Source organism: Caretta caretta, chromosome 11, assembly GCF_965140235.1.
Source record: "Caretta caretta isolate rCarCar2 chromosome 11, rCarCar1.hap1, whole genome shotgun sequence".
In the NCBI taxonomy this organism is placed as follows: Eukaryota; Metazoa; Chordata; order Testudines; family Cheloniidae; genus Caretta; species Caretta caretta.
The window spans coordinates 13,507,499-13,533,241 of NC_134216.1; the positions used below are offsets into that span (position 1 = coordinate 13,507,499).

The window sequence follows — 25,743 nt, forward strand, 5'->3', positions numbered from 1 at the left end:
GCAGTACATCATGCTCTAATAAACCTCTCTGACCAAAGGAGGACGTTATGTTTACAGGCTGTGGCAGCTACAGCCAGCACTCTCAGGATGGCCAGCTGGTTATCATGTGGATCCTCTGAGTGGCACTAAAAGGGGCAAAAATAAGGATTCAGAAGATGCTCTCTGCCTCAGACAAAGGGAGAGATTGCTGAATCAAAGAGAGTGAGAGTGACAGATATAAAAAGAACAAGGAGATAAAGACTGGACAGAAATAAAGTGGTGGAGATGGAAGAGAAATGCATCAACTTGAAATCCAGAGGGAAAAGACAAAGACTTTAAGGAAAAAGAAGAGATAGTTAGAAAACAGAGAAGGAAATAAGTGAGTTACTTAATTGGGAGTTTTGGCTGTTGGTCCAATTAATGGTTAAAATAATTCAATGCTGGTGGAATCTGAAAATTGGTAGGCAGTTAACATTGCATGGAGTATGCAAGACCCATTCACTACAGGTACCAGAGATAATTAATCCTTCCCAGGTAACGAATCTTTGAGAGACATGATCCAAAGCACCACTAAGACACGGAGATACTGCAGCAATGGGGCCATGTACGTTTACAAATAGAAGATAGCTCACTGTTACAGGCTCATATGTCACCAGGGCCAAGTTTCAATGGCATTTAAGGGTGTTCAGGATCAACAATTTAATTTTTACTTGTTTAAACATTTGAAGTTCCGTCATTTCCCCTCATGGAGACTATAGGCAGTTGCTACCCACTCCCCTTATAGACTAAGTAGCTATTCTCACACAGCTGGTGAGAGCACAAGAGTGCAAAGGTCAGCTTGAAAGTACTAGCAGTCCTCGTTTCACAGCTGGTTTCAGCTCATATCACAGTGTGAACTATAAACACAGACAAAACCATAAAGAAATGATGGAAGAGAAACACGTGGTTGCAACAGCTTAATGTGACAATGAATACAGTTCAAACAACAAAATACAGTCAGTCTAAAATATGTTTTCTCATCTCTATATGTGTATAGACAGCATGAAAAACTAAACCTGTCTAACCTATACAATTGTGTTAATCAATTATGACTTATATTAACATATTGTCTATGTTTAATTGTTAATTATAACTGAAAATCTAAGCATCTTTTCATATATTTTATAACTGAAAACCAACTTTACATAAAGTTGGATATCATCTGATAACTTAAAATACCTACTGTAGCATCTTCAATGCCTCCTATCTCCAGTATGATGCTTAATCCTTCATCGGTTGTTACCATCTGGAGACCCTTTCTACTTCGAGCATTTCTACTTTTTCTGGGTTTGAAGGCTGCTTCAGATGGAGGTGACGAAATGTGTCGGGGTGATTTATCTCTAAACACATCTTTGAAGGCATCAGTGAAAGCCTGAACTGTTTTCTCTGAAGAGTCCACAAGATGAATCTCTTTCAAGCAGCTTTCCCCCGGAGAATCTTCCAAGGTTTCCTTGATAGATGTTGCAATTGACTGTGCACACAGTTTTAACGGGAATCCAAATATCCCAGAGCTGATAGCCGGGATGGCTATGGAATGATGATTGTATGTTTCAGCCAGGCGTAGGCTTTCCTTTACTGCTCTTTTTAACAGGCGCACACACTTTTCTGCCTCGTGATCCCTCCACCTGGGCCCAACAGCATGAATCACCTGTTTACATGGGAGGTTCCCAGCATCTGTAATAACAGCACGGCCGGGCTGCAAAGGGCCTCGTTTCTGCACAATACGGTCACATTCTGTTTGTAGTTCTGGCCCTGCAGCTTTTGAAAGGGCCTCAGCAAGGCCACCAATATGCTTTAAGTCCTCATTTGATGCATTCACCACAACGTCAGCTGGATGACTGCACAAGTCCCCTTTATAAACTGCTACTGCAACTCCATCTTGCAGGATCTTTTCACAGTGGGGCTGGCCTTGTTTCTTATACACATTACTAACTTCACCATCTTCTCTTTGTTCTTCTTCATCTTCTCGCAGCCTGATCAGACAGTTAAATTGTTGTTTCACACCAGTCACATACAAGTGTTCTTGTTCTTTAAAAAACACCTTGGCCCCTGGTTTATCAATTACCACATTTTCTGAATGTAGAGAAGACAGAATTTGTTCAAGTTTGGTGACTGCCTGGAACACTTCCACTCTCGGTCCACTCAGGGAAATACCTTTACGTTTATTCTGTGTGCCAAATTCAATTTTCACACCTTTCTTTTTTAATTCAAGCCAAATACTGGACTTTTCCTTCTCCACAAACATTACAACTGCCACAGACTTGGCTATTATGACTTTTTGTACCTGAGTGTGTTTATCTACAAAATCAGAAAGTTGCTGATATGCTTCTGCTACTGCTCTGAAATAACCAGCAATGACTACTTGATTCTCCAACTCAACAATTATTACAGTTCCTTTGGAACAGTTATGTGCCTTGTACAAATGACTGATGAGCTCGCTCCATTCTCTCTTTTTGAGGACTGAGTTGTCCTCCAGGTCAATGCATTTGTAAATCAAAACCTTCTTAATTTCTTCTTCTGCATCTAGAAGAACTTCAGGAGAACCTGCTATCAGCATTATGTTATCAGTGCCAAGCTCATAAAAGGCAATAATTTGATTTGACATAAATAAGAGCTGTGACAGAGTTTCATTATCTACATGTTCTAGGAACTGGAAAACGTAAGGATGGACATTGATTGATTTCTGTGCCATGCTGTGCACTTTTTCTAGTATTTCACTTTTGACTTTAAATACTTCTGCAGCCACTCCACACAGACGAATACTCTTTGATGATGCATCACAACATATCTTCAGAGACGGGTACTCCTTGTAAACATTCTCCTCTAGCCCAGCAAGGCGTAAAATTGCATACTTTCCTGGGCCAACTGACAGAGTTTGTTCTATGCTCTGCTTTTCTCTTTCAATTTTTTTCCTGGCATTTTCTATTAGCTCCTTCAGTTCTTGCTCTGCACCCTTTATAATCTCTGTGTTACCAACTAAGACAACCATGTTCTGGGAAATGTCAGGTGCGATCAAAACACCATCTTTTACCAAGCTGTTTCTTATGGCTTCCCACACCACTGAATTTACTTCACATTTAATGGCCTTGTACTTTGACATGCTATGTGAGAACTTTTTAGCAACATCTTCATTCCATGTCTTGATCAACCTGATCATTGATCTCTGTTTAGATAAGGCATTTGAGGGACACAGTGTTATTTCTGGATTTGCACGGTTGGGTTGAGGCCACATTAGTTCACATTTGCAATCTGCCATTTCATGATTTATTTCCTGGATTAGCCTATTATCTGTCTGTAAAAACTGCCAGATGTAAGGATCCAGAGACATTGTAATTGGTTCTGGCATCTCTATTTGAGGCCTCTCCTTTCCATATAGAGCTGTACCCAATGAGCTGTAGTACGGATACACAGAAATTGGTACTTTGTTGAGTGAATGCTGCTTTGCCAAGACAGTGTTTATATCTAAATATAAAATAAAACAAAAATTACCCAAGTCAAATCAATTAACTGTAACACTTCTAAGCTAATTAGCTTCAGTTTTTTTTAAAAAGTTGCAATTCATGAGTCACTGCATTTCCTTTTGATTCTGACAGGAGTGCTTTTTAGGTTGAATAAGTTTTTTTTAAACTGAATAAGAATATTCCCAAGTTACTGACAAGTGACATTTTTCTAAGTACCCAAAGGCTTGTATATACTGTACATGTCCACAGCATAACAAGCCATCATACTAGACAGGACTACACAACGGTAATACTTACTCTTGCCATGTTATAAATAAATCTGAGACACTCCATCCAGAAAAAAAAAAAAAGTTACATTGTAAAGCTCCCTCTCCTTTTTTATGTATAGCATATCCATTGTGTGAACAATGAACAAGAGTCTGATTAAACAGGTGTAACTATTGCATAATTGCAGAGTCAGACCAAATATATTCTAGTCAGACTGCTGAGGAAAAAAATTGATTTATGGTAATGGGATTTTAGATGGACCTACAGAATTATAACGTTCCACATGGAAGTTTAACACAGACATTGGCGTTCTATACTTTTAACCTCTTAGCACCAGATGCCGCTTGCCTGACTTATACATAGACTTGGCAGGATTCAATTATAATCGATAACTGTAGGTAAACATCTATGTCCGCTGATACACTGAAACTGATGAAAAATAAAAATCAATGGGTCAGTGAGCCTGCAGGGATCGGGTGTCACAGCTCTGTTGCACCGCAGGGAGCCACGTGCAGCTCTTGGGAGCGGCTCCATGACAGCAGAGCTGCATGCGCTCCCACAGGGCTGGTGACACCCGATCTCTGCAGACACAAGTGCATTGGAGGGTGTGGTTGTCCTGGTCCAGCAGAGCAGAGACCCCCACCCCCGGCCAACACTTTAAGGAGGAGGAGGCCACCCCGCTGCTTAACAGTTCCTTTAAGGGGACAGCTCCCACGCTCCTGGCTGGGGAGTGAGAAAGCCAAACCTACCTATACAATTAAGGCCAGATCCTCAGCTGGGGTAAACAAACGGTGCTATTTTGATTTACTCCAGCTGAGGATCTGGTCCTATATTGAAGCTACTGGAACTTCTTGCATGAGAGACTTCTCCCATAGCGGTTTGTTTATTGCTACAAAACAGAGCTACATTTCCCATTTTAGGAGACTGGTTAAAATGTAACTGGGCAAATATATATTATTTTAAAGGATCTGGCATAATTATAGCCAAAATTAATATTGCATCAGAATTAATTCAAATACTACTGTGGCATCTAGCCAAAGAGATTGAAAGTAGTTAAGGACTGTTTATACAGTGCCAGTCATCTACAACACAATCTATAATCTTAGGTGTCTAACGTTAGGCACCTAAATCCATATTTAGGCAACTACATAAAAGATGTGAGTGCTCAGCACTAGTGCCTAATTTATAAAAATTTGGGGCCAGATTCTTCATTGCATTCTTGGAGTCACCTGAGGAGAAGTTCTCAGCTGGTGCAGAGCTAGTATACAGGCTTCTGCACAATACTCTGCATTCTGCACACAGCTTGAACCAATCCACAGGGAGCCATTCCAGCTGATGTAAATTTGCGTAACCTCAGGACTAAGGGAGCATAAGGCTCAGGGCTGCTGTAATGAAGCTGGGAGCTGAACTCACCCCCCTCGGGCCCCAGGAGTGCCGAGGGAAGAAATGTGGTAATAACACCATCTCTGCCCACCCAGCCACCCCTCAGATGTACTGAGCTCAGCTCAAGTGCCCACAAGAATTGAGCCTCTGAAAGGAACTTGGATACCATGGTGAGGAACACAGACTAAAAATCTAGGTAGAAAGACAGAAGAGTCTATCCAGGCTCCTAAGAATGCCTGATGAAAATGCACCTTCAACTTATGTGGCATTGTTGTTGGCTTTGGAGTCCCTAATTTAAGAAACAGAAAGGACAGAATCCTTGTGCAGACTCAGAAGACATTGCAGAGATCCTAACACAATGTAATATATGTCCACTGGAAACTAAGTGCCTCATATTAGTCATATTATATCCAGTCCCAAATCTAGGTTTCTAACCTAACAGAGTAAAAACCTGCCAAACCATCAAACCAGTTAACTTTTTTCTAAGGGTAAGTTAGCCATTTCTTAAAAGAGCACATTCATTTTCATGTTGATCTTTTAACTGCAAGATTAAATAAATGATTCATATTTATATGTCACCTTTCTGATCATGAAAAGTAATGATAGCTGAATTCTCTTCAGGTAACTGTTCAACATTTGACACTTGTGCACTTCCATTTCTTTTACTTTCAAAGTAGACAGTTATATAGTCATTAGATATGTTAGGTGGTAAATTTTCAGCCTTAATGCTTTTTGTCACCTCAAGATGCCGTGCTGTAATATTTTGTTGCTTTGCCCTATGGTTTTGGTTGAACTTTTCAACAAATTCCCTTAGATCTATAAACAGAAAAGAAAAACATTTGACAGATTTTTACTATTATGATGTTAGAAAGACAGAAGAAAATAAGCAATAGGTGTAGGGATCAAGATGTTCAGTTATACATAATTAATCCTTATTAACCAGCTTTGCAAAATTCTACTTTCCCACTTGCCTGAGTGATTTTTTTTTATTTTTTTTGAACAGGGAAACAAAATATCATTAATTTTTTCACTATCATCAGTCATCATGGTAGAGGGTGGATGAGTAGATTTTGTGCCTGGTCCTGTAAATAGCAGTTTTACAAATGTAAAATGATTTCCCCAAGGCTACAGAGGGAATCGGTAGCAGAGTCAGGATTAGAGAATTTAGACATTCCTGACTTCCAACTGGATGCTAATTCCCATAGAACATACTCCCCCAGAGATCTGTATTTTACACAGTGGGTTACTTATATCGGACTAATCTTTTTGCAGTTAGTATGTCTGGCAGTTGGAATCCTTTGGTATCATAAATAACCCTACTGTCTTATTCAACCTAATTTAAAAATAAGATAGCTATGTACCACTTTAAATTGCTCAAGTTCTATCTTCTAAAAAAAATAATTGTTGTTTTCTTATACAGGGTACTTCTCTTTTTTAAGTCAAAAACACGTTGAAATGCTGTATAATGGTAATACTGGAATTATGTTGTCCTAAAAGAACTCATGTATACCAGGGACTATGGATGCTGTAATTAGTGTAAAACTGTCAGCCCAATTCAACCCTACTGATAAGCAGGTGCTACTCCCTTTACTGCAACAACAGTTTTGCCTGCTTATACCATACCTGAATTTGGTCTTATGCATAGTGGCTATTGTTCTCCATACAATCAGATCTGATTTGTTAGTCAGATCAACTAAAATTCTTGTTCAGGACAAATTCACGTACACTTCTCACTGCTACATAATACAAGGGAATGCATGTCTTCTGGAATGGTTGTAATCATAATGTTCCCTATCCTACATACTGATCAGAGACACGGATGTAAATAAGAACATATTATATAAAACAGACTAAAGTATCACTCAAGAGAGTACACTATGACTGTTATATATGCGTATGTTGACACACAGAGAATAGATTTGTATAGGTTTGAAAAAAAATCACCTTTTAATGACCATTCATTACGTAGGATCAAATAATTTTCCCATTGCGGTCAATGGCAAAACTATCGCAGTGACTTTAATGGAACAAGGTTTTGGCCCTTAATGATTATTTGATAATGTCTTCTGACTTAATAAACATGCACCATTCCATTAACAGTTCTGCTGATAAAATGATGGCATCATATGGCCCATAATTATAATTCGCCAGGCACAAAATACTATTTTATATAATTTGCAATAGTTCTTTTTACACACTGCCAGCTGCCCAGCACTCCTGTACACAGGATGGTAATTAAATGACTGTAGTTCCCTCTTCAATTACTAAACTGATCTTTACTCTGGTGTAACTCCATTTACTTTAGTGGAGTTACTCCTGGTTTACAATGATGTAAGTGAGACTGGATTTTATCTGAAGCCTGTGACAGAATACGTTCCTCTGTTTTTCAGCTCAGCTAAAGTGTTAGCTGAATAGCCCCCTTTAAAGCATCAAGTGAAGACAACATATTGTACATACACATTCTATCTTACCAATATCTTTGATAAATGTAACTACAGCCGCATTAATTTCAGGTATCATTTCCATACTGAAGTCATTGTCATCTTCTGATAAGCCACTGATGTTCTCCACCAGTATAGTTAACATGTATTGTTTTATAGTCTCTTGTATATTTTCAAGGACAACTAGGGATGAAGCCATTTGTGGGAGTTCTTGGATATTCTCCGCTTGCCATGGTTTCACATGGAGTGCAATTTTCTTTACTGAGTGATCCTTTTTTCCCAAGACTTCTTGTGCATCTAGTTCCACAGAAACACAAATAAATGGAGATCTCTGTTATATACCTGTACTTACTCAGAATGGATCAATATATTAAGTTCTGTTTTATTTTAAAAGCTTCTCTCAAGTGGATTCTTGTTTTAATCTTTTCTGTAACAAGAGAATAAGTCATGTGGTCAAAATTTATGATCAAATCAAAAGTTATTCTACAGCCCCTTAAAGTGACATCCAGAGTATCCCAGTCTCCTTTTAAAAAATGCAGTTAACCCTAGTACTAAATGTTATTAGTGCCAATTAATCCTAAAGTTCCAAATATTGTTCTCTAGATTAGATCTGAAATGACAACATTCAGTGAGGGCTAATGAAGCGGATTTATTCCTGAAATATAAATATATGTATTTAGGACCCAATGTAGCAAAGTTACCACAGGCATCATTAAAGTTCATCGGGTTATTCAGGCTGGGATTTTCAAAGGGAGTTAGGTGCCCAAATCCCTTTGGATTTTTAATAGGAAATGTGTCCCTAATTTCCCTAGGCTCCTTTGAAAAAACTAGCTGAAGTGCTTTGCTAGATCTGGACTTGAAGTTGACAGTGCCACACTTAAATATCACACCTGTGTCTGAAATGTTCTTCACCATTATTTTTACAACACCTAAAATGACTATTAGTAAGACTAGAGAAAACATATTTTTCTAGTCTGTTTATTTGACAGCTCTTTGTGTATAGTCAGTTTTGCCATTTCCCCTGCATAGCAGCCAATTTCTCCTGTTTGTTTGGATCCCTCACACAGCAACAAGCAGAGAAAAGCATTTTAGAGCATATGGAAACATGACTGTAAAACCATGGAAAAGGTAAGGGGAAATTCAGGGACAGGTGTAAAACCTGAGGCTACTTTAAACTCATTTTTTGAAATTGGTTAGATGGTGCCCCATTAACCTGCCACTGAACTATGTGGTCAAGCAATTATCATCTAATAAAACTGTTCTTGATGGCTGTAGGACTATGCCACATAAGGCTTCACTCACTGAAGCCTTACTATACAGACAAACACACACATTCCTGACCTGCCAGCCACAGGACCTCTTATAGCACTCTTTTCTCCATTTGGTCAGTTCTCTTCTTGTCTCTTGGTTTAAGTATTATAATTTATCTCCCTGTTGCTCCCCTAATTACCATCTAATGGTAAATCGTGTGGAGTGAAGGGTGGGCAGTACTTGAGGCCAAGCCTGCTGACGGGGGGGCAAAGGGGTCAACTGCCCAGGTGTCCGGCAATTTAAAAGGGCCTGGACAGATGGGATAGATACGTACTTCTTTTAATAAAAATTAAGATTAAAAAAAAAAAAAGAAAAGGAAAGAAATCCGGTTTCCTGCTCCTGCTCTGTACAGAGTGCCGTCCCTCATTGTGACAATAACAGTTTGCCAGAGGGCTGCTACATCCTGCTGGTCTGGCAGAGCATCAGCAACAGCAGCCTGAGTAAGCGTGTGACATCTCAAATGAAACGTGGAGTGTCGTATTTCGAATCGGTCCTTACTGTTCATTATGGAGTACAAACGTAAGTTCCAAGCTCAGAAACTGAGAGAAAAACAAGACAAAGAAGCCCTACTTGAAAAAAGTAAGAAGGCAGTCGTACTTCATTTGATTGTGTCGTAAACCTCAGCCATACCTTTCTAGGGGGGCCCAGAATTGCTGTCGGTGAGCCTGCTTGAGGCTGTGTGGAGCCTCACAAGAAGTGAGGGTGTGAGCCAGCTCAGCCTGGGAGGGCCACAGTCAGACAACAAGCAGCTAGAGTGTGGTCCAAAAGGAAGACAGACGAATGATGCACCACATGTCTCAGTTTGACTAAGATTCTAGGGGGAAAAAATCTGAAAAGCTCTCCTGAATACTGTCATTATAGTAAGGGAAAAGCAGGTCTTAAATTTTAAAGTTGTAGGTGAGAAACCTGAGATATGCTAGGAGTCTGTTTTCCACTAAAGACCTGTGAGTTTCAACAGACCTTGGCTTCTGCACCCAGCTCAGCGATTCTGCAGAAAAAACAATTTCAAGGAGGCACACAGATGCCAGCCACGGAGATTTATGTACTTTATCTTAATCAGTCTTTCTGCCCTATGCAGCAACTTGCCTTAAACAGGAGAGTCAAACAAGGAGTTAGGAGATTCTAGTTTCTCTTGGAAGCTGCATGGTATAGATGTTTTTGGTTTTCAGGTTCAAGGCCCCCAGTTCAGGAAGGTAAATAAAGACCTTTCTGAATGGGTGCCTAATTGCAGAAGAGGAGAAACAGTCAAGGAGGTAATTTATTTGCTAATTGAAGATGAGGATGTAGTTTACTTGCCTAGGATGGTAACTTGGTTCCAGAACTCTTGACTTTACCCCCTTTTTAATTCCGTTGAGATTCCATATTATCAGGTGAATAACTAACTACCACATCAGTACAAAGCTAACCTAACCTAAAGAAAAGCCATCTGAATCTTATTTATGACTATAAATCCTTTCATCTTCCTTATCCCTATCTTAGCTGCTGCCCTGTACCTTGTATCCAGAATTTCCAGCAACTCCTCAGCCAACTGGAAAAGTTTTCCCTGCACATGGTGCCATGGCAGACTGAGTATAATATGAAGAATTTTGACAAACAGCAGTAGTGTTTCTCTGATTTTCACAATGGCATGAAACTTACTGCCTTCCTTTCCCAACTTCCAAAACCTAAAAAAAAAAAAAAATGGGACTTGTGTGGGGCAAAAGGCCAATGAGAGAATTTACCTCCTAACTGCAGCCAGTATGTAGGGTAGTTCCCCACTTGCTATTTTTGCCCATGAACAGGCTGCCCTGCCATTCACCTTACATAGTGGTTTCCATGCGTGAGATCTACATGGATCCAGTGATTTCTCCCTAGACTTATCCCAGTACTAGTGTATTCATAGCTGACATGACACCCACATCTTCAGTGCACAAAGGGTACAGGTACAGTTATTCTGTTCAGACCAGTCATCCAGGAATAACGTGTCATCAGATGTTCGGCTGCATGCGTGTTCTCCCTGTGTGCTGTCCCAGCTCAGCGCAGATAGCTGGCGACAGCAGATCCTGAGCGAATCGCCCAATGACCACAAAATCTGTTAAGTTGCGAAGGCACCCAGCCAAGTTTATTGTTGATGAAGCATGGTAATAGCACCTAGCAGACTCTATGAGGATACTAAGACATATATGCCCGTGATAATGGACACAGCTCAGTCAGTGGTGGGACTTTCCACTGCTCCCTCGGCTGGGCAAAGACACTCCCTCTGAGATACATCTTTGTACACAGATACCAACAAATTACGTACCACCCCTCTGACGTAGTTAGGTGCCACCTTCTGATGTGGCTAACCACCACACATTACCTTGTACCTAATGGTTTGATCAAAACATTTCTATCCATCATGCTGTCGTCCTGACTTTATTTTTAGGATAGGTCAGTGTGTTTCTGTTATCTTTGGGGAATGTGCTGGTATTGAGGTGTTCTGGTACCACCTTTCTGGAATGTGTTTGTGTATATATTCTTATGCCTAGCACTACTTAGGAATGTGTGTTTCTGCAATATCAGCCCTATTCTTGCCAGATTCTGTAAGCAGGGCCTGCCTCTTGCTCACAACTTAAATTTTGCTTTATATTAGCAAGTTCTGGCCATTACTTTAGTTCAGGCCTCAGATACAAGGGCTTATGTCTCAGGCTCTCTTCCTACTACAACATGGAATTTCAAAGACCCATTACCAAAGAGGGCATATTTTTGAGAAGTAGGTCTATATCATACCTTCAGCATTTTCAAAGGTGATGATTATTTGTTGATTATTTCTGATGCAGGATTTGATGGGTCCCCCACCTGACCGCATTTTATTTTCTAAGTACATGCTCACAAGGTCATCATCAATTTCCTCCCCTGGGGCAGTGATGATTACTACAGTGGATTGCTCAGAGGATGTCATCTCTTTTCCCAAATTCCCTAAGAGGATGAAATCAAAGATCAGAAATCTGATTGACTGAACAAAATTAAAAAGGAAAAATGATCTTTTTATCTTTCTTAGCATTAATATCAAGCTTATCAGCACAAAAATAATGACAGAAGAAAGGGAAATAGAGAGCTATTTCTAAAATGACTTTCCTTAAATTTGTTTCACAAAATTCTTCTAAAAAGTCAAATAAACTGAATGTATGCTAGTGAAAGGTTGTGGATCCACAGTCTGGAGACAATGTCTCCGCCACAAAACCAGGACAGCAGAGGAATGGCTGTACAAACTTCTCCACAATGCCCAGTTTGGCTCATCCATGACAAAGAGGACCACCTGTAACACTTTGATTATACAAGACATTTTCTTCTTACATTTCCTACTGTTATCACCACTAGTGCAGCTCCACCAGTGCCAGCAATGATGGGACCTCTAGCATAAACAGGGTACTGGTGTTTTAAACCACCATGACGTCTAAACTCATTCAGATCAGTGTAGGATAACAATGTTTATGTCCACCACTGTCAGTGGAAACAATGGGAAATTTGTGTAGACACAGCCAACAGTGAGAGAGGAAGTCAGTATTCAGGCTCATTCAATACTTGGCCTCTTCTGAGATTGCCAGTGAGGCTAGCGGTTCTGTGCTGTGAATACTTACGTGGCAAACTGGGAAAATGTCTGGATTATTTCTTGCATGCAGTCTTAGTTCTAGCCATATTGATCCCAGGATATTAGAAAGCCAAGGTGGGTGAGATAATATCTTTTATTGGATCAAATTCTATAGGTAAAAGAGAGACAAGCTGTGATGCTGAGAGTTCCTTTCCCAGACCTGAAGACCTCTGAGTGGCTTGAAAGCTTGTCTCTCTCACCAACAGAAGTTGGTCCAATAAAAGATATTACCTCACCCACCTTGTCTCTCTGGATTATTTTTTAGCAATATTTTGTATGACTTGGTTTCCCTTTTCAATTTTATATTGCTGCATGACTGAATGCATAGAGTTCCTTTACAGTCTCCTTTGATGCACTTTGTTAAGGAACTTCCCAAGAAAGGTAAAACAATGATACATAGAAGTCAGCCTCATTTAAGGATCTTCAAAGGAATTAAGATAACAATGGCTGGGCCATCAATTGGTAGGTGAGCTCTCCTGATTCCCTACAGGCTAAAACTGGAAACAAAGGAGACCAATCCCCTCACAGCCCCTTGCAGAAAGTGATATGCGGTAGTCAGAGAGGTTAGCCGAGATGTGTCAGTGAAAAGGCTGACTGAGGCCTGTGATACACTACAGACTTTGGTAAATGCAGGGTGGCTTACACTGACCTAATTACGTCAGTGTCTACATTAGAAATGCTGCGTCTACTGAAGTAAGTCCCCCGCTACACCGACATAATAATTACACTACAGACTTTGGTAAATGCAGGGTGGCTCACGTTGACCTAATTACATCAGTGCCTACATTAGAATGCTGCGTCTACTGAAGTAAGTCCCCTGCTACACCGACATAATAATTCCACCTTCACAAGAGGCATAGTGCTTACGTTGATGTAGTTAGGGCGACGCAGTGTCTGTTAAAACACTGCATTACTTACGTCATCTGTTGGCTGTCAGCCCCGAGTGTGGCTGATGGCTGACAGCTGGAGCTCCCCCCCCGCGGACAACCTGAGCTGTCAGCTGGGCACTGGTATACAGCTGACCTCTGGCCCCTGAGTGCTGACAACCTGAGCTGTCAGCTGGATGCAGGGATCACCCAGCCCCTGACTGACAACTCAAGCTGTCAGAGCCAGGGGCCCAACTGTGAGCCCATGCCTGGCTGACAGCTTCTGGCTGTCAGCCCTGGAGTGACTGTCAGTGGTGGGACAGGAAAAGCAGCTGCTGGACTGCCAGGTTCCAGCTGTCAGCGTAACCACAATGTCCCACTTCAGTCGGTGGAAGCACTCCTCTGAGGATGTGCACCACTGACAGAAAGAGCAAGTGTGGATGTGAACCATTGCTTTATTTACTGCGGTGGCTGTATGTCAACTTAACTTAAGTGGACTTAATTTTGTAGCGTAGTAAAGCCCTGAGACAGGCTGCAAGCAGCGTAGGCTGGTTCTCTCAACTCAGAGATGGGGAATAAACCAGACCTGCCTCAGCTGTGGAAACAGCCATTTAGGGATCTGGGGCAAAAATTGGGAATTGGTCCTGCTTTGAGCAGGGGGTTGGACTAGATGACCTCCTGAGGTCCCTTCCAACCCTGATATTCTATGATTCTAATATAAGGGAATATGCATGAAGATCTCCTTGTTGCTTTTAAATCCACTTTTTAAAGTGCTGTGTACCTCTGGGCAAAAATAAATCACGCATTGTTCTGAAGAAGTGGTTTCTGTCTCTCTGCAAATGTATGATATCACAGGCTCCCAAAATCAAAGCCTTGCAGGGTCCAATCCCAGATGGGCTAGCTGCATTAGTCATGGTTGATACCAGGGGGCTGTAACCCAGGCCCTGGTCTGAGAGTGGGTAAACTGGTCAATTCCACCTTAGGAGAAGTGAAGGCTCAATGCTTGACACCTGTGGGGTACAGTCAGAGAGACCCCACAAAGAAAGAGTGGGCAGGCTCCTCAAGGTCAGTGGCACCTTACAAAAGACACAGTCTGTATTTTTTAGACTCGTGTAATTAAGTCTACTTTGCATTAAACAAACAGCCATTAAATTTTCCATGAAGCTGTTATAGTTTAAATTTCGATGAAAACCATCAATTAATGCAAGAGTAGAATTTGTGATTGTCCTATTTAACAAACTGCATACATACCTGTCCTCTTTTCCTGCTCTACAGACACAGAATTCCCATCATCAGAGCCGACTTGAAAAGATACATAGCATTCATTAATTGAAAAAAAAAAAAAAAATCCCATAAGGTTAAATAAATGTGATTGCTTGGTGCTTATTGCAGTTGAAGGAACACTGTCACAATTTTTAGAGCTCCAAATTAATCTCCTTTGATTGTTGTGTCCTTTGACTGCAGTTACCTTAGCATTACACTTTGTGACATATCTTTTTATTTCAAACCAAGTATTATGTCACTCAAAAATAACACAAACCTCAAAAATTATGATGCATCATATTAAAAACAAACTAGTGCACCAACAGTCTGTTAGATTGTATCCATCCACTTTGTGAGAAACATGGCTAAGAACCTTTGCCATCTGTTACTTTAAAGTAAACTCTGGCTCTTGCGAAATGGATGCTGTTGAACAAGAGATCTGTGGGACAGAATCTTTTTGTTGTGAGAAGCATTACTAAGGGCTCCTGATCCTGACTGGACCCCTGGGCACTACCACAATACAAATATATAATAGTAACACGAAAGGGAGAAGGTAAAATGACAAAAGCTGCCAAACTGCGTTTATGGCCTGAAACTTTGACCCCTTTCTCACATGTGCAAGTAAGGATTACTCAAGTAAGCACTTATGATGTAGGGGTATGCAGGAGGCTAACTAATAGGAAGGGAGAGTCTTACCCATCTCTTAGCTAAAAATCTTGCAACAAAAACTGCATACCAGATGAGTTCTCTAGTCCTGTAGCACAAGGGGCTCTTTAATTTTCATTCAATTACTGGAGATTAGTTAAGGAGCTTTGTTTTATCAAATGGGAGGGTTATTTTTAAAGACCTCAATGTGGATTAAAGAAAAGTTGGTGTGTAATTACTTTCTAATTAGGCCAAGAAAAATGCAGATATGCACAGGGTTGAAAGAATCCTAAAAGCCAAAAGGTTTAAACAAATATTTCTGATGATTATACAAGTCTTTAAGAGAGATTTCACCCCACAATCTGGCCCTGAAATGTTGCTGTAGTGACATGTAGGAGCCACCAACAGCTCACAAAGGGCTGAAGGGAGTTTCATATGTATGACTTCACGCTGAGCCTAGGCACATGGCCATTGATTACTGAAATACTAGCTCATATCAAGAACAAAGCTAACATCATCCACTGATAGAATTGCTCATTGAAAACTTTCAATAGACAAGGGATCCTTTATGTATAGATTTGTTTCCTCTGTGACTCACAGTGAATTCAGGTGTTGATGGGTGGAACTGACAAAGCAAAAATCAGTTTTAAAAATAGACCATGGAGCACAGATACCAGGGTTTAGCATGAGAGTTGCATGTTAATTTTAAAGCTAAACAATGTTGACAGTGTCCCTTTAAAGTGCCACTGCTTACATTATCTTTCATCAAGCCTCAATAAAAATAAATTAACTTTTGAACTGCATTAACACTCTTAATACTGTTTCTTCAGGGCAACTGTTGTGCTGCCGATGTTTCACTGATGTTTCACAGATGAGGATTGACTGTTGATCACACTGAGTAGCACAGCTGGGCCCTGAGGGCACCTGAAATGTTCAGCAGCAATCCCCTTACTAGTGTAGTTGTAGGCATGTTGGTCCCAGGATATTAGGGACACAGGGTGGGTGAGACAATATCTTTTATTGGACCGACTTCTGTTGGTGAGAGAGACAAGCTTTCGAGCCGCACTGAGCTTCAGGAAGAAGAATCGCTTAGTGTGGCTCGAAAGCTTGTCTCTCTCACCAACAGAAGTTGGTCCAATAAAAGATATTACCACACCCACCTGGTTTCTCAGCTGCAATCAACCAGTTAAGGGAATATGCTATGGCTGCTGTAGTTCAGAGCTAGACTAACGATAAAAACTGGAGGAGAAAAATAGCTTTCACAAGAGTAACAAATTAAAAACTTTCTGCAGGAATTAGAGAGGAGGAGTAAAGCATTATAGGTGCTGATCCAGCAAAGCAATTAAGCACATGATAAACTTTAAGCACATGAATAATCCCTTTGAAGTCAATGATATTACTCTCAGTGCTAAAAGTTAACCATGTACTTAAGTATTTTGCTGGACTGGGACATGACATCGGAGCCTGAGAAGAGCCTACAGCAAGAGATAATAGAACTCACTGATCATGTCCAAAACACTACTCCCTTCTTAGGATTTGTCTGTGCTAGAACTGGAAAACGTAAATTCCAGCTTGAGGAGACTTACCCGCACTAACTGTGACTGAGCTAGCGCACTAAAAACAGCGTATCCATGGTGGCATAGCTGCCTCAGGTACATAGTTATGGGTTTGGATGGGATCATACTCAGGATGGCTAGCCTCTCCTACCATGAGTGGCTACACTTCTGGTTTTAGCACACTAGCTGGATCACTTTCCAGCTGTTGTGTACACATAGGCAGTTAACTTAGGGTTTCTGAATAACTATATTCAGCCAGGCTGCACAACCCAAATCCAGGCAGAAAAATCACATATTAGAATTTCTGCTGAATAAATCTCCAGAGGATGCAGTTCAGCTTTTCTGGATTTTTTCATTGACTTCAATGTGTTCTACATTGAGCCAAGGATTAGCAGTCATTGTGGAAAGAGTTTTCTCTCCCTTAAAAGTAGTTTTTATCTTCCATACATCATTCCTCAACACAGACGAAAAAGCTTCATTTCTCACAAATAATATTCTAGTTTTTATAAACATTAAATATTTCAGTTTTGTTTTGAAAACCTTACCTGGTTCTTGGGGTTTGCTTGGTGTCTCGGACTCCTAAAACAAAAAGCACAGTAAGCCAACTAAAAACAGCATGTGACATTCTTGCTATTACTTCAAAACTCTGAACACTGCAGGTTAGGATTCCGTTTCATATTTATTTACCTCTTTAGGACCCGGCACTTCCCCAGACAAGTCTTTTTTGGTTGCACCTGTTTCAGGATGCATGACAATCAGCTTTAATTTTCCTTTCGCTGCCCAGTCAAGCTCATGGGTCTTTTTGTTAAGAACTCGCTGCCTCACTAAAGCACAAATAAAGAAAACTGTTATAATCTTGGTAGAAGGGATGTTAGTCTATAGGTCTATGCACCATTATGGGCAACATACTCCTCCCTGCTGAGCACTGTTAACAAATCATACAACAAAACTCCAACAATTAAATAAGAACATTTAAAAAAATCATGGCACTAGACTGATGGGCTAAACATCATTCAATAAAACTGCTCTTCATTACCTCCCATTTCTTTTCCCTTGTTTGCATGTTGCCTAGTTAAGGCTAATTTTGCTCCCATTGACTTCAGGACAGGGAAGATCGTGCCCTTAGGTTTCAGGCAGTTTGGGGAAGGGACCTTGTCACACCAGTCTCTAAAGCGCCTAACACATTGTTGATGCTATATAAATAAAAGATTAAATAATTAATACATACACTACATTAGTTTCCTCACAACTTCCTTCCAATTGTTCCATTAGTAATAGTGGGGTGAGTAGAGGCATGGAACTGGGAGGGTGTTTGATTCCCTAAACCCATAGATTTGTGAGGATCTTGAGAAATCTGCAGGAACATGGGGCTTCTACACAGCATGGCAGCATGGCATTTCCCCCATGGCAGCATGGTCCCCACTGGGTGATGCTCCAGAGCCCACCTTTGGAGGAGTGTTGAATAAATATATATGGGGAGTTATTCATCTTAGCCAGTAGTAACTTCTGAGTGGATTTCTGATCTTGTGGAGTTGCAGGAAACATAAAAAATGTCATAAAAGTGTTTTATTTGGAAGAGGGCAGAGAAGAGAGAAATATATATAAGCCTGTTATTTGTATTACAGTGACACCAGTTAAATCAGAGTGCTTCACAAATACTGCAGCAAATGATCTACTCACATGAATAAGAGGGCCTATGGCTGTAACTTCTTCAGTGCAAGGACTGTCTCTTACTGTGTGTTCATAAATCATTCAGTGTAACTGGGCCACAATGCTACTGGTGTGTCTGCGCGCTTTTGTAATGCTAACAGGACTACTCATATGTGTAAAGTTAAGCATGAGCATAAGTACATGCAGGTTTGGGGCATTAGGTGGATCTGGTCAATGCACTACGAGGGGAACCCATCACAGAAAATTTCCGCTGTGCATAGCAACATAAGTATCATGGCATCATTCAGAGCACATTAGAGGATTACTCCATCCTTTATATTGGATATAGAGTGTGCCATGAAACCAGAACTCATTTACTTCCTAGTACAGTGTTTTTGCACAACTGGCTCCATCTAGCAATTGCTTTTTCTTTTTTTTTTTTTTAAAAGATGTGTTCCAAGTAAAAGATATGTATGTGGCAGGATTGTGGTAGGGACAAATGAAAGGTTTTAATCAAGAAAACACAAATATGCACAGCTTTCTGGCATGACATTCAAAAATTACAGGACACAAGAAATGAGCATCAGAAAGTCTGAGATCGACTCAGTCTGATGTGCATAGGAAAGGAAGAGTGGACATATAGATGATACCCTCTTTCCAGTCAAGAGTTATGGCCCAACGTTAGCAGGTGTAAATTCTGTACAGAAAAAGTTTGTAATATATAACAACATATTTACTGGACATTAACATAGCATTTTCCTTCCAAGTGCTTTACAGAGTTTGAGTCAGACTCTCTCTGCCACTAACATGGCTATGCGTGGGACTGTGGGAGTTATAAGGTTTACTCCACGCTTGTATGCAACCTGTCCCATTCCCAAGTCAAGCATGTGGAGGCCAATACAACGTCCTGCTTGTCAGCAACTAGGTGCAGAATGGTGGAGACAGGTACTGTGGGCTCTAACCCCCACAAAGCTTTGACAAGCAGAGCTGAGCTGACAAGAGGGAAGTATGCTCTGCCCTGTAAAAGGCTGCAGTAACCTCGCTTATCCTCCAGATCATAATTTCTTCCCAAGACTCCTCATGGGGCAATGTGCTTACAAACTACCCCTTACTCAGGGCAGGAGCAAAGGCTCCATCTACCCCTTGTATATATGCAAGAAACATTTCACCCAGCACTGAAATGCAGCCACCTCAGGCATGATACACAGGAACTGTTTAACAGCACACAGCACAGGAGTTGCAGGGATCCCACTGACTTCAAAAAAATCATATTTCTGTCTGAACTCCCCCACCCCCATAGTTACAAGAACAAAAGATTGGGGGAGGGAGGGGGGAATCGTTGTCTTTCCCCCCAGTTTGCTCAACTTCTCCAACACTATGTAGAATCATTTTCACTATTTCCCCTGCACAGTCAGTCAGTTCCCCTTGTTCAGGGTGGTATCTCACACCAGAACAGGAGAGAGAAAAATATTTGAAAAAAAAAAAAAAATTTTGTTTTTAATTCCAGTGGCACAAAAATTGGCAGGGGGGCTCGCGGGCAGGCGGAATACTGAAAGGACTTGTAACTGGCTTTTCAAAAGTGACTAGAGTTCACATTGATGGCATCTTTTTAAGGACAGGAAGAGACAGAATAGCCTAGTTAATTGAAACAGGACCTTCTGACACACACTCTCTTAGAATACACGTAGGGGGGCTTGCAGGGGCAGTAGCCACCCTAAAATTTGCCTTGTCCACCCCATAGCCACCCCTCCCAGTGCAAAGGTCACTCTTACTTCTGCAAAAAGAAAAGGAGTACTTGTGGCACCTTAGAGACTAACCAATTTATTTGAGCATGAGCTTTCGTGAGCTACAGCTCACTTCATCAGATGCATACCGTGGAAACTGCAGAAGACATTATATACACACAGAGACCATGAAACAATACCTCCTCCCACCCCACTGTCCTGCTGGTAATAGTTCTGGTTAAACTTGGATTTAAACTTGGAGAGTGGTCAGTTTGGATGAGTGAGTTTGTGTGTGTGTGTGTTTCCGGGGGTGGGGTGGGGGGGTGAGAAAGCCTGGATTTGTGCTGGAAATGACCCACCTTGATTACCATGCACATTGTAGGGAGAGTGGTCACTTTGGATGAGCTATTACCAGCAGGAGAGCGAGTCTGTGGGTGTATGGGGGTGGGGGGTGAGAAAACCTGGATTTGTGCTGGAAATGGCCCAACTTGATGATCACTTTAGATCAGCTATTACCAGCAGGACAGCGGGGTGGGAGGAGGTATTGTTTCATGGTCTCTGTGTGTATATAACGTCTTCTGCAGTTTCCACGGTATGCATCCGATGAAGTGAGCTGTAGCTCAAGAAAGCTCATGCTCAAATAAATTGGTTAGTCTCTAAGGTGCCACAAGTACTCCTTTTCTTTTTGCAAAGACAGACTAACACGGCTGCTACCCTGAAATCTTACTTCTGCAGGTCTGTGCTGCTGCTACCCTCAGAGCTGGGTGCCAAGGCAGCAGCTGTTGCACTCCCACCACCCAGCTCTGAAGGCAGCGTGGCCAGCAGCAGCAGCGATGGGGGCCATATGAGCACAGGGAAAGCGGGAGCAAGGAAATAACAAACGTGGAGAGGGAGCATCCAGGGAGAGATATGGGGAGGAGTGTGCATAAGAGAGAAGGTTCACAGGTGGGGGGAATGGGAAATCACAGGCGGGGAAGGGCAGCATCATGGGGAGGGGGATCACAGACGGGGGAAGGGGGACATGCACAGAGGAAGGCGAATCATGGGGCTGGGGCAGGATGCACAGACAAGAGGGAATCACAGCGGGGTGAGGGGACGTGCTTAGGGGAAGCGGGGGGCGCGGACTGCCCCGAACAGCGGGCGTGGGGCCTGGGGAGGAGCCCCACACGTGCAGGCACCGTGCGAGGAGCCGCGCCCGAGCTGGGAGCCCCCGGGACGCTGCTGCTGCGAGAGGGCCGGGCCGGAGCCGGGGCCGCGGCTGTCCGAGGGCTGCTAACCGCGGGCTCGGGGCTGACCTCGAGCAGCAGGTCGGGCGGCTCGGGGCCTCTCCCGCCAAGACAGGCAGCGAGAGGCCAGAGCCCGCATGCTCGGGCCCTGCGTGGGGGCGGGGGAGTCTCAGTGCCTCCCTGGGCGTGCCCACAAGCTCCGTAGTCACCCACCCCGCCGCGCCGCGCCATTTTCTGTGCAGCCCATCTCAGCTCCTCCTCCCCCGCCCCCGCCGGGGCTGGCACCGCCCCGGCTTTAACCCCAAACTGCAAAAAATAAACGTTAAGAGACGGGTCAGGGTCTCCCCCCCCCCCCCAGACGCCTTACCCTCCTCCTGGGCGAAGCAAACCAGGACCTGGCCGGGCCGCTCCTGGATCTCGCACTCCCCCCCTCCGGATTTCTTCCCGCTCTGGAAGTAGCAGAGGAGTTTTTTCTTTAGGTTCTTGGGGAGCCCCGAGCCCCCCCAGGCCCCCTCCACCAGCAGCGGGAAGGGGCACGTCGCCTCCCCGGCCATGACCAGCTCCTGCTGAGGGGCAAACCGCCCACCGGAGGAAATCTGCCTCCTCACGGTACGAAAAACACCCCAGTTGCTGAGCTGCTTTCACTTTCGCTTCTCAGAAAGCGCCTCCCAGGGTTTCTTGTCTGCAACGTGATCCCGGCCTGCCTCTGAGATAGGAAACTAGGGCGGGGGCAGGTGTTCGCTTTACGCGTGCAGCGTCCCGCCCCCCCGCCGCCTCTCTTGCGGCGTGCCCCAGATAAACCTCCCCACCTTGGGTCATGGCACCCTGCAAGCCTCCAACCTCACCCCGGGCATCCCCGTCCTCTGCCAGCACAGCCCTACATGCATCTGTACCAAATAAGCACAACAAAGATAAAGCAGCATGTAAGGATGCTGGCTTTGGTGGGACCCAACTGAGAGTACCAATTCAGGACAAATTGTTGAGAGTAGGACAGTTACAGCGCAAGGCTGAGGTTCCTTTGCACACCAAGGCAAACCAAACCAGCCAGCCAGAGAGGACTTTGGTTTTACTCCACTGGCTAACCATAAGTCACACAAGCAATTCCCTTAGATGCTCCAGTTTCCCAGTATCACCACCAGTGCCACTCCTTATAGGGATAAATGATTATGAAAGCCAATGCCCCAGTAAAAGAAAAAAGGTTATCCTGATCCCAAAGGGCCAAGCCCCAGACCCAAGTCAATATACAAATCAGATCTTACCCACAAATTACTCTGTTGCTACTCCTTTAGAATCTAAAAATCTAAAGGTTTATTCATAAAAGGAAAAAAAGTATAGATGAGAGCTAGGATTGGTTAAATGGAATCAATTACATACAGTAATGGCAAAGTTCTTGGTTCAGGCTTGTAACAGTGATGGCATAAGCTTCATGTTTAAATCAAGTCTCTGGAGTACATCGATGGTGGGGATGGGTCATGCAGTCCTTTGTTCAGAGCTTCCATTTGTAGCAAAGTTACTCCAGAGGCAAGAAGCAGGATTGAAGACCAAATGGAGGCATTTTCAGGGCCTTTTATATCCTCTGCCCTGTGGAAGATCACAGCAGCAAGATGGAGCCTGGAGTCACGTGGGCAAGCCACATATCCATGCATGACACAGTTCTTTACAGGCTGACCCCCATTGTTTACATGTTAGTTTGAAAGTTCCCAGGAAAGCTCAGATGTGGATTGGCGTCTCCCAAAGTTCATTGTTAGCCAAGTGTTTCTTGATTGGGCACTTACTGAGAATAGTCCTTTCTTAAGAAGCTGACCAAATGCTTCACTGAGGCTTCTTAGAATCAAAACACATTGAGATACAAGTACATAGCCAATATTCATAACTTTAACTACAAAAATGGTACACACATACAGACAACATAATCATAACCAGAAAATTATAACCTTTCCATAAACACCTTACACGACAACCTTTGTACAATATTTGCTGCAAATATATAACAGTGGTTGCAACAATCATCTATACAGTCACAGGTTATGTCTGTAACGTCATACAACACAACTGGGGACACCCTCTCCCCTCGCACGGTTTAAAGGGTTGTAAAATGAAAGAAATCAAGGACCCCGGTGGTTGTGGGACAATCTGCTAGAAATACACTCATCTATGTAATGAGATTTCAGGATTGTCTCCTCTCTTGTTGTAAACCCTTGAAGGTTGGTTGAGCTAGTGGAAAGGGATGGAAACAGCTACAAGCATGCTGGAGAGCTCTTTTTGTTGAGACTGTCACCAGGTTAGATAGATCATCATCGGGATTCATGGTCTGTTACTGTCCAATTTTTTAACTTCTCAGCTCTTTTCAACTTTTTTACACTTTCTGAATTACACCCCTATGACAACAGGAGTTTTCACTGGCCTAGTCTTTTATAGCCTTCTAAATCCTTCTGCAGTGCAAGGATCCCTAGGAAGGGGAATTTCCACTATACAGTCTGGTAAGTCCTAGCACTTCACCCTATGAATAAAATGGGAAAAGGTTAGATTTGCTGAAAGTTTTTCATTACAGCTGGCACTTCTGAGCCTCCTGCTGGGAGCAGCCATGTTGTGGGGATGTACTGTGTTTCATATGTGAAAGTGTGCAGTGTTGTAGCTGTGTTGATCCCAGGATATTAGAGAGATATAGTAAGGTGTGAAAGTGGCAGTGTGTAGGTCCAGTCCCTGGCTAGCCTGAGAATATGGAGCCTGCAAAATTGGCATAACTGAGAATTGCAGCTATTGGCTCTTGCTCTGCCCTTTAGCCACACCTCCTCCCTCTCTATTACAACACTTAACACTTTTTTGTTGTAATTTTTTATTTCCCCTCCCATATACAAAACCAATCTAGGAAGAAAACAAATATATGGAAATAAAAATACTGGTCTCAAATCCGCAGCTGAGTCAAAGCAAACATCAGTGTTACATAGCTGACCAAACAAAATCAGTTGCTGGGCAAAAAGCAGGAGTTACCAAAAAAAAAAAAAAAAGTCACTAAAATACACTGTTAAGCAAGCAGTTTTCCAAGCAGTAAGTCTGGCCATGATATTTCCTTATTACAGCCATCTTAGACTATATCCAGACTTCCTGTTTTTTCACTTACCTTAGTATGTACAGAGAGGGAGATAAATGTGATAGCTATTTCCCCTCTCCCTTCCCCCCAGCTTGCGTTTGTTATGCTAAGTTCCTGCAAAGGCCTGCTAAGTGCAACAAGCAGAATAATTGATAGTCCAGCCCAGTAATTGGCAGTGGCTAGGACACCTGGCTGGTTGCTGAAATTCACCCTACAGATGAGCCATTCCAGCAACATCTGTCAGTTTGGAAGGCAATATACAGACTCAGCTGCAAGCGAGACACCAGCTGTTTTTCCATATTATTGCTCATGTCACATATTCTGCTAGATACTATATTGTTTGATAGAGGAACAATTTCTAATTGCTTTCCTTGCTTCTCTGCTAGCATTATGTTTGTCATGTCCTTCACTGCTGGAAGAATCAGTTCTTCAGCAATTGTATGAGGTTTCCCAGCTTTAGCAATTCTGTAGCTAACTTTGTATGAAGTTTGAGTGCTTTATTGTTGACATGGGTTGTGTTAATAACACGCAGTTTTCCAGTCTTCAATTTGCTTAATTTTCATTTGAAAAATTCTGCAGGTTTATCTGTATACAGAGCGTGTTTTGTAGCTAAATTATGGCTGAGTTTGGCAGGTACAGTAACTCCTCGCTTAACATTGTAGTTATGTTCCTGAAAAATGCTATTTTAAGCAAAACGATGTTAAGCTAATCCAATTTCCTCATAAGAATTAATGTAAATAGGGGGCGCTAGGTTCCAGAGAAATTTTTTTTGCCAGACTAAAGACTATACACATATACACAGTATAAGTTTTAAACAAACAATTTAATACTGTACACAGCAACGATGATTGTGAAGCTTGGTTGAGGTGGTGAAGTAAGAGGGTGGGATATTTCCCAGGGGATGCCTTACTGCTAAATGATGAACTAGCACTCAGCCGAGCCTTCAAGGGTTCACATGTTGTTAATGTAGCCTCACACTCTACAAGGCAGCAGGAATGGAGGGAGGGGAGACAGAGACATACACACTGTGTGAGAGAGAGATATGCATTGCCCCTTTAAGTACGCTGACCCCATTGTAAGTACACTGCCCTTTTAAGTAGACCAGCAAGTTGAGACAGCAGCTGCTGCCAGGAAGCTCCCTCCGTCCTGAGCCTTGTTGTGTCCTCGTCCCCCTGCCCCAGTGCTCTATGGAGATGGGGTAAGCGGGGTTGTGGGGGGTAGGAGCAGCACC

The 25,743-nt window shown here is 42.5% G+C and overlaps 1 protein-coding gene across 5 annotated transcripts in view; it reads right to left on the minus strand.

Moving 5' to 3' along the window:
• PARP14 (poly(ADP-ribose) polymerase family member 14) overlaps window positions 1–22,078 on the minus strand; it is a 44,894-nt gene extending 22,816 nt beyond the window's left edge. Inside the window, exons 1-8 of one of the 5 annotated variants that reach the window (XM_075117755.1) lie at window positions 21,789–22,078; window positions 17,509–17,645; window positions 17,367–17,400; window positions 14,609–14,626; window positions 11,630–11,818; window positions 7,601–7,867; window positions 5,709–5,945; window positions 1,202–3,480 (exon numbers count right to left, since the gene is read on the minus strand). In XM_075117755.1, coding sequence (XP_074973856.1) covers window positions 1,202–3,480; window positions 5,709–5,945; window positions 7,601–7,867; window positions 11,630–11,818; window positions 14,609–14,626; window positions 17,367–17,400; window positions 17,509–17,645; window positions 21,789–21,975 — 3,348 coding nt within the window. In that variant the 5' untranslated portion in view covers window positions 21,976–22,078. Of the gene's footprint in view, window positions 1–1,201; window positions 3,481–5,708; window positions 5,946–7,600; window positions 7,868–10,374; window positions 10,483–11,629; window positions 11,819–14,608; window positions 14,660–17,366; window positions 17,401–17,508; window positions 17,646–21,788 lie in introns of those variants that run through there. The other 4 variants (XM_048868537.2, XM_075117756.1, XM_075117757.1 and 1 more) reach the window with 4 other exon arrangements.
• Window positions 22,079–25,743: the final 3,665 nt, after the last annotated feature.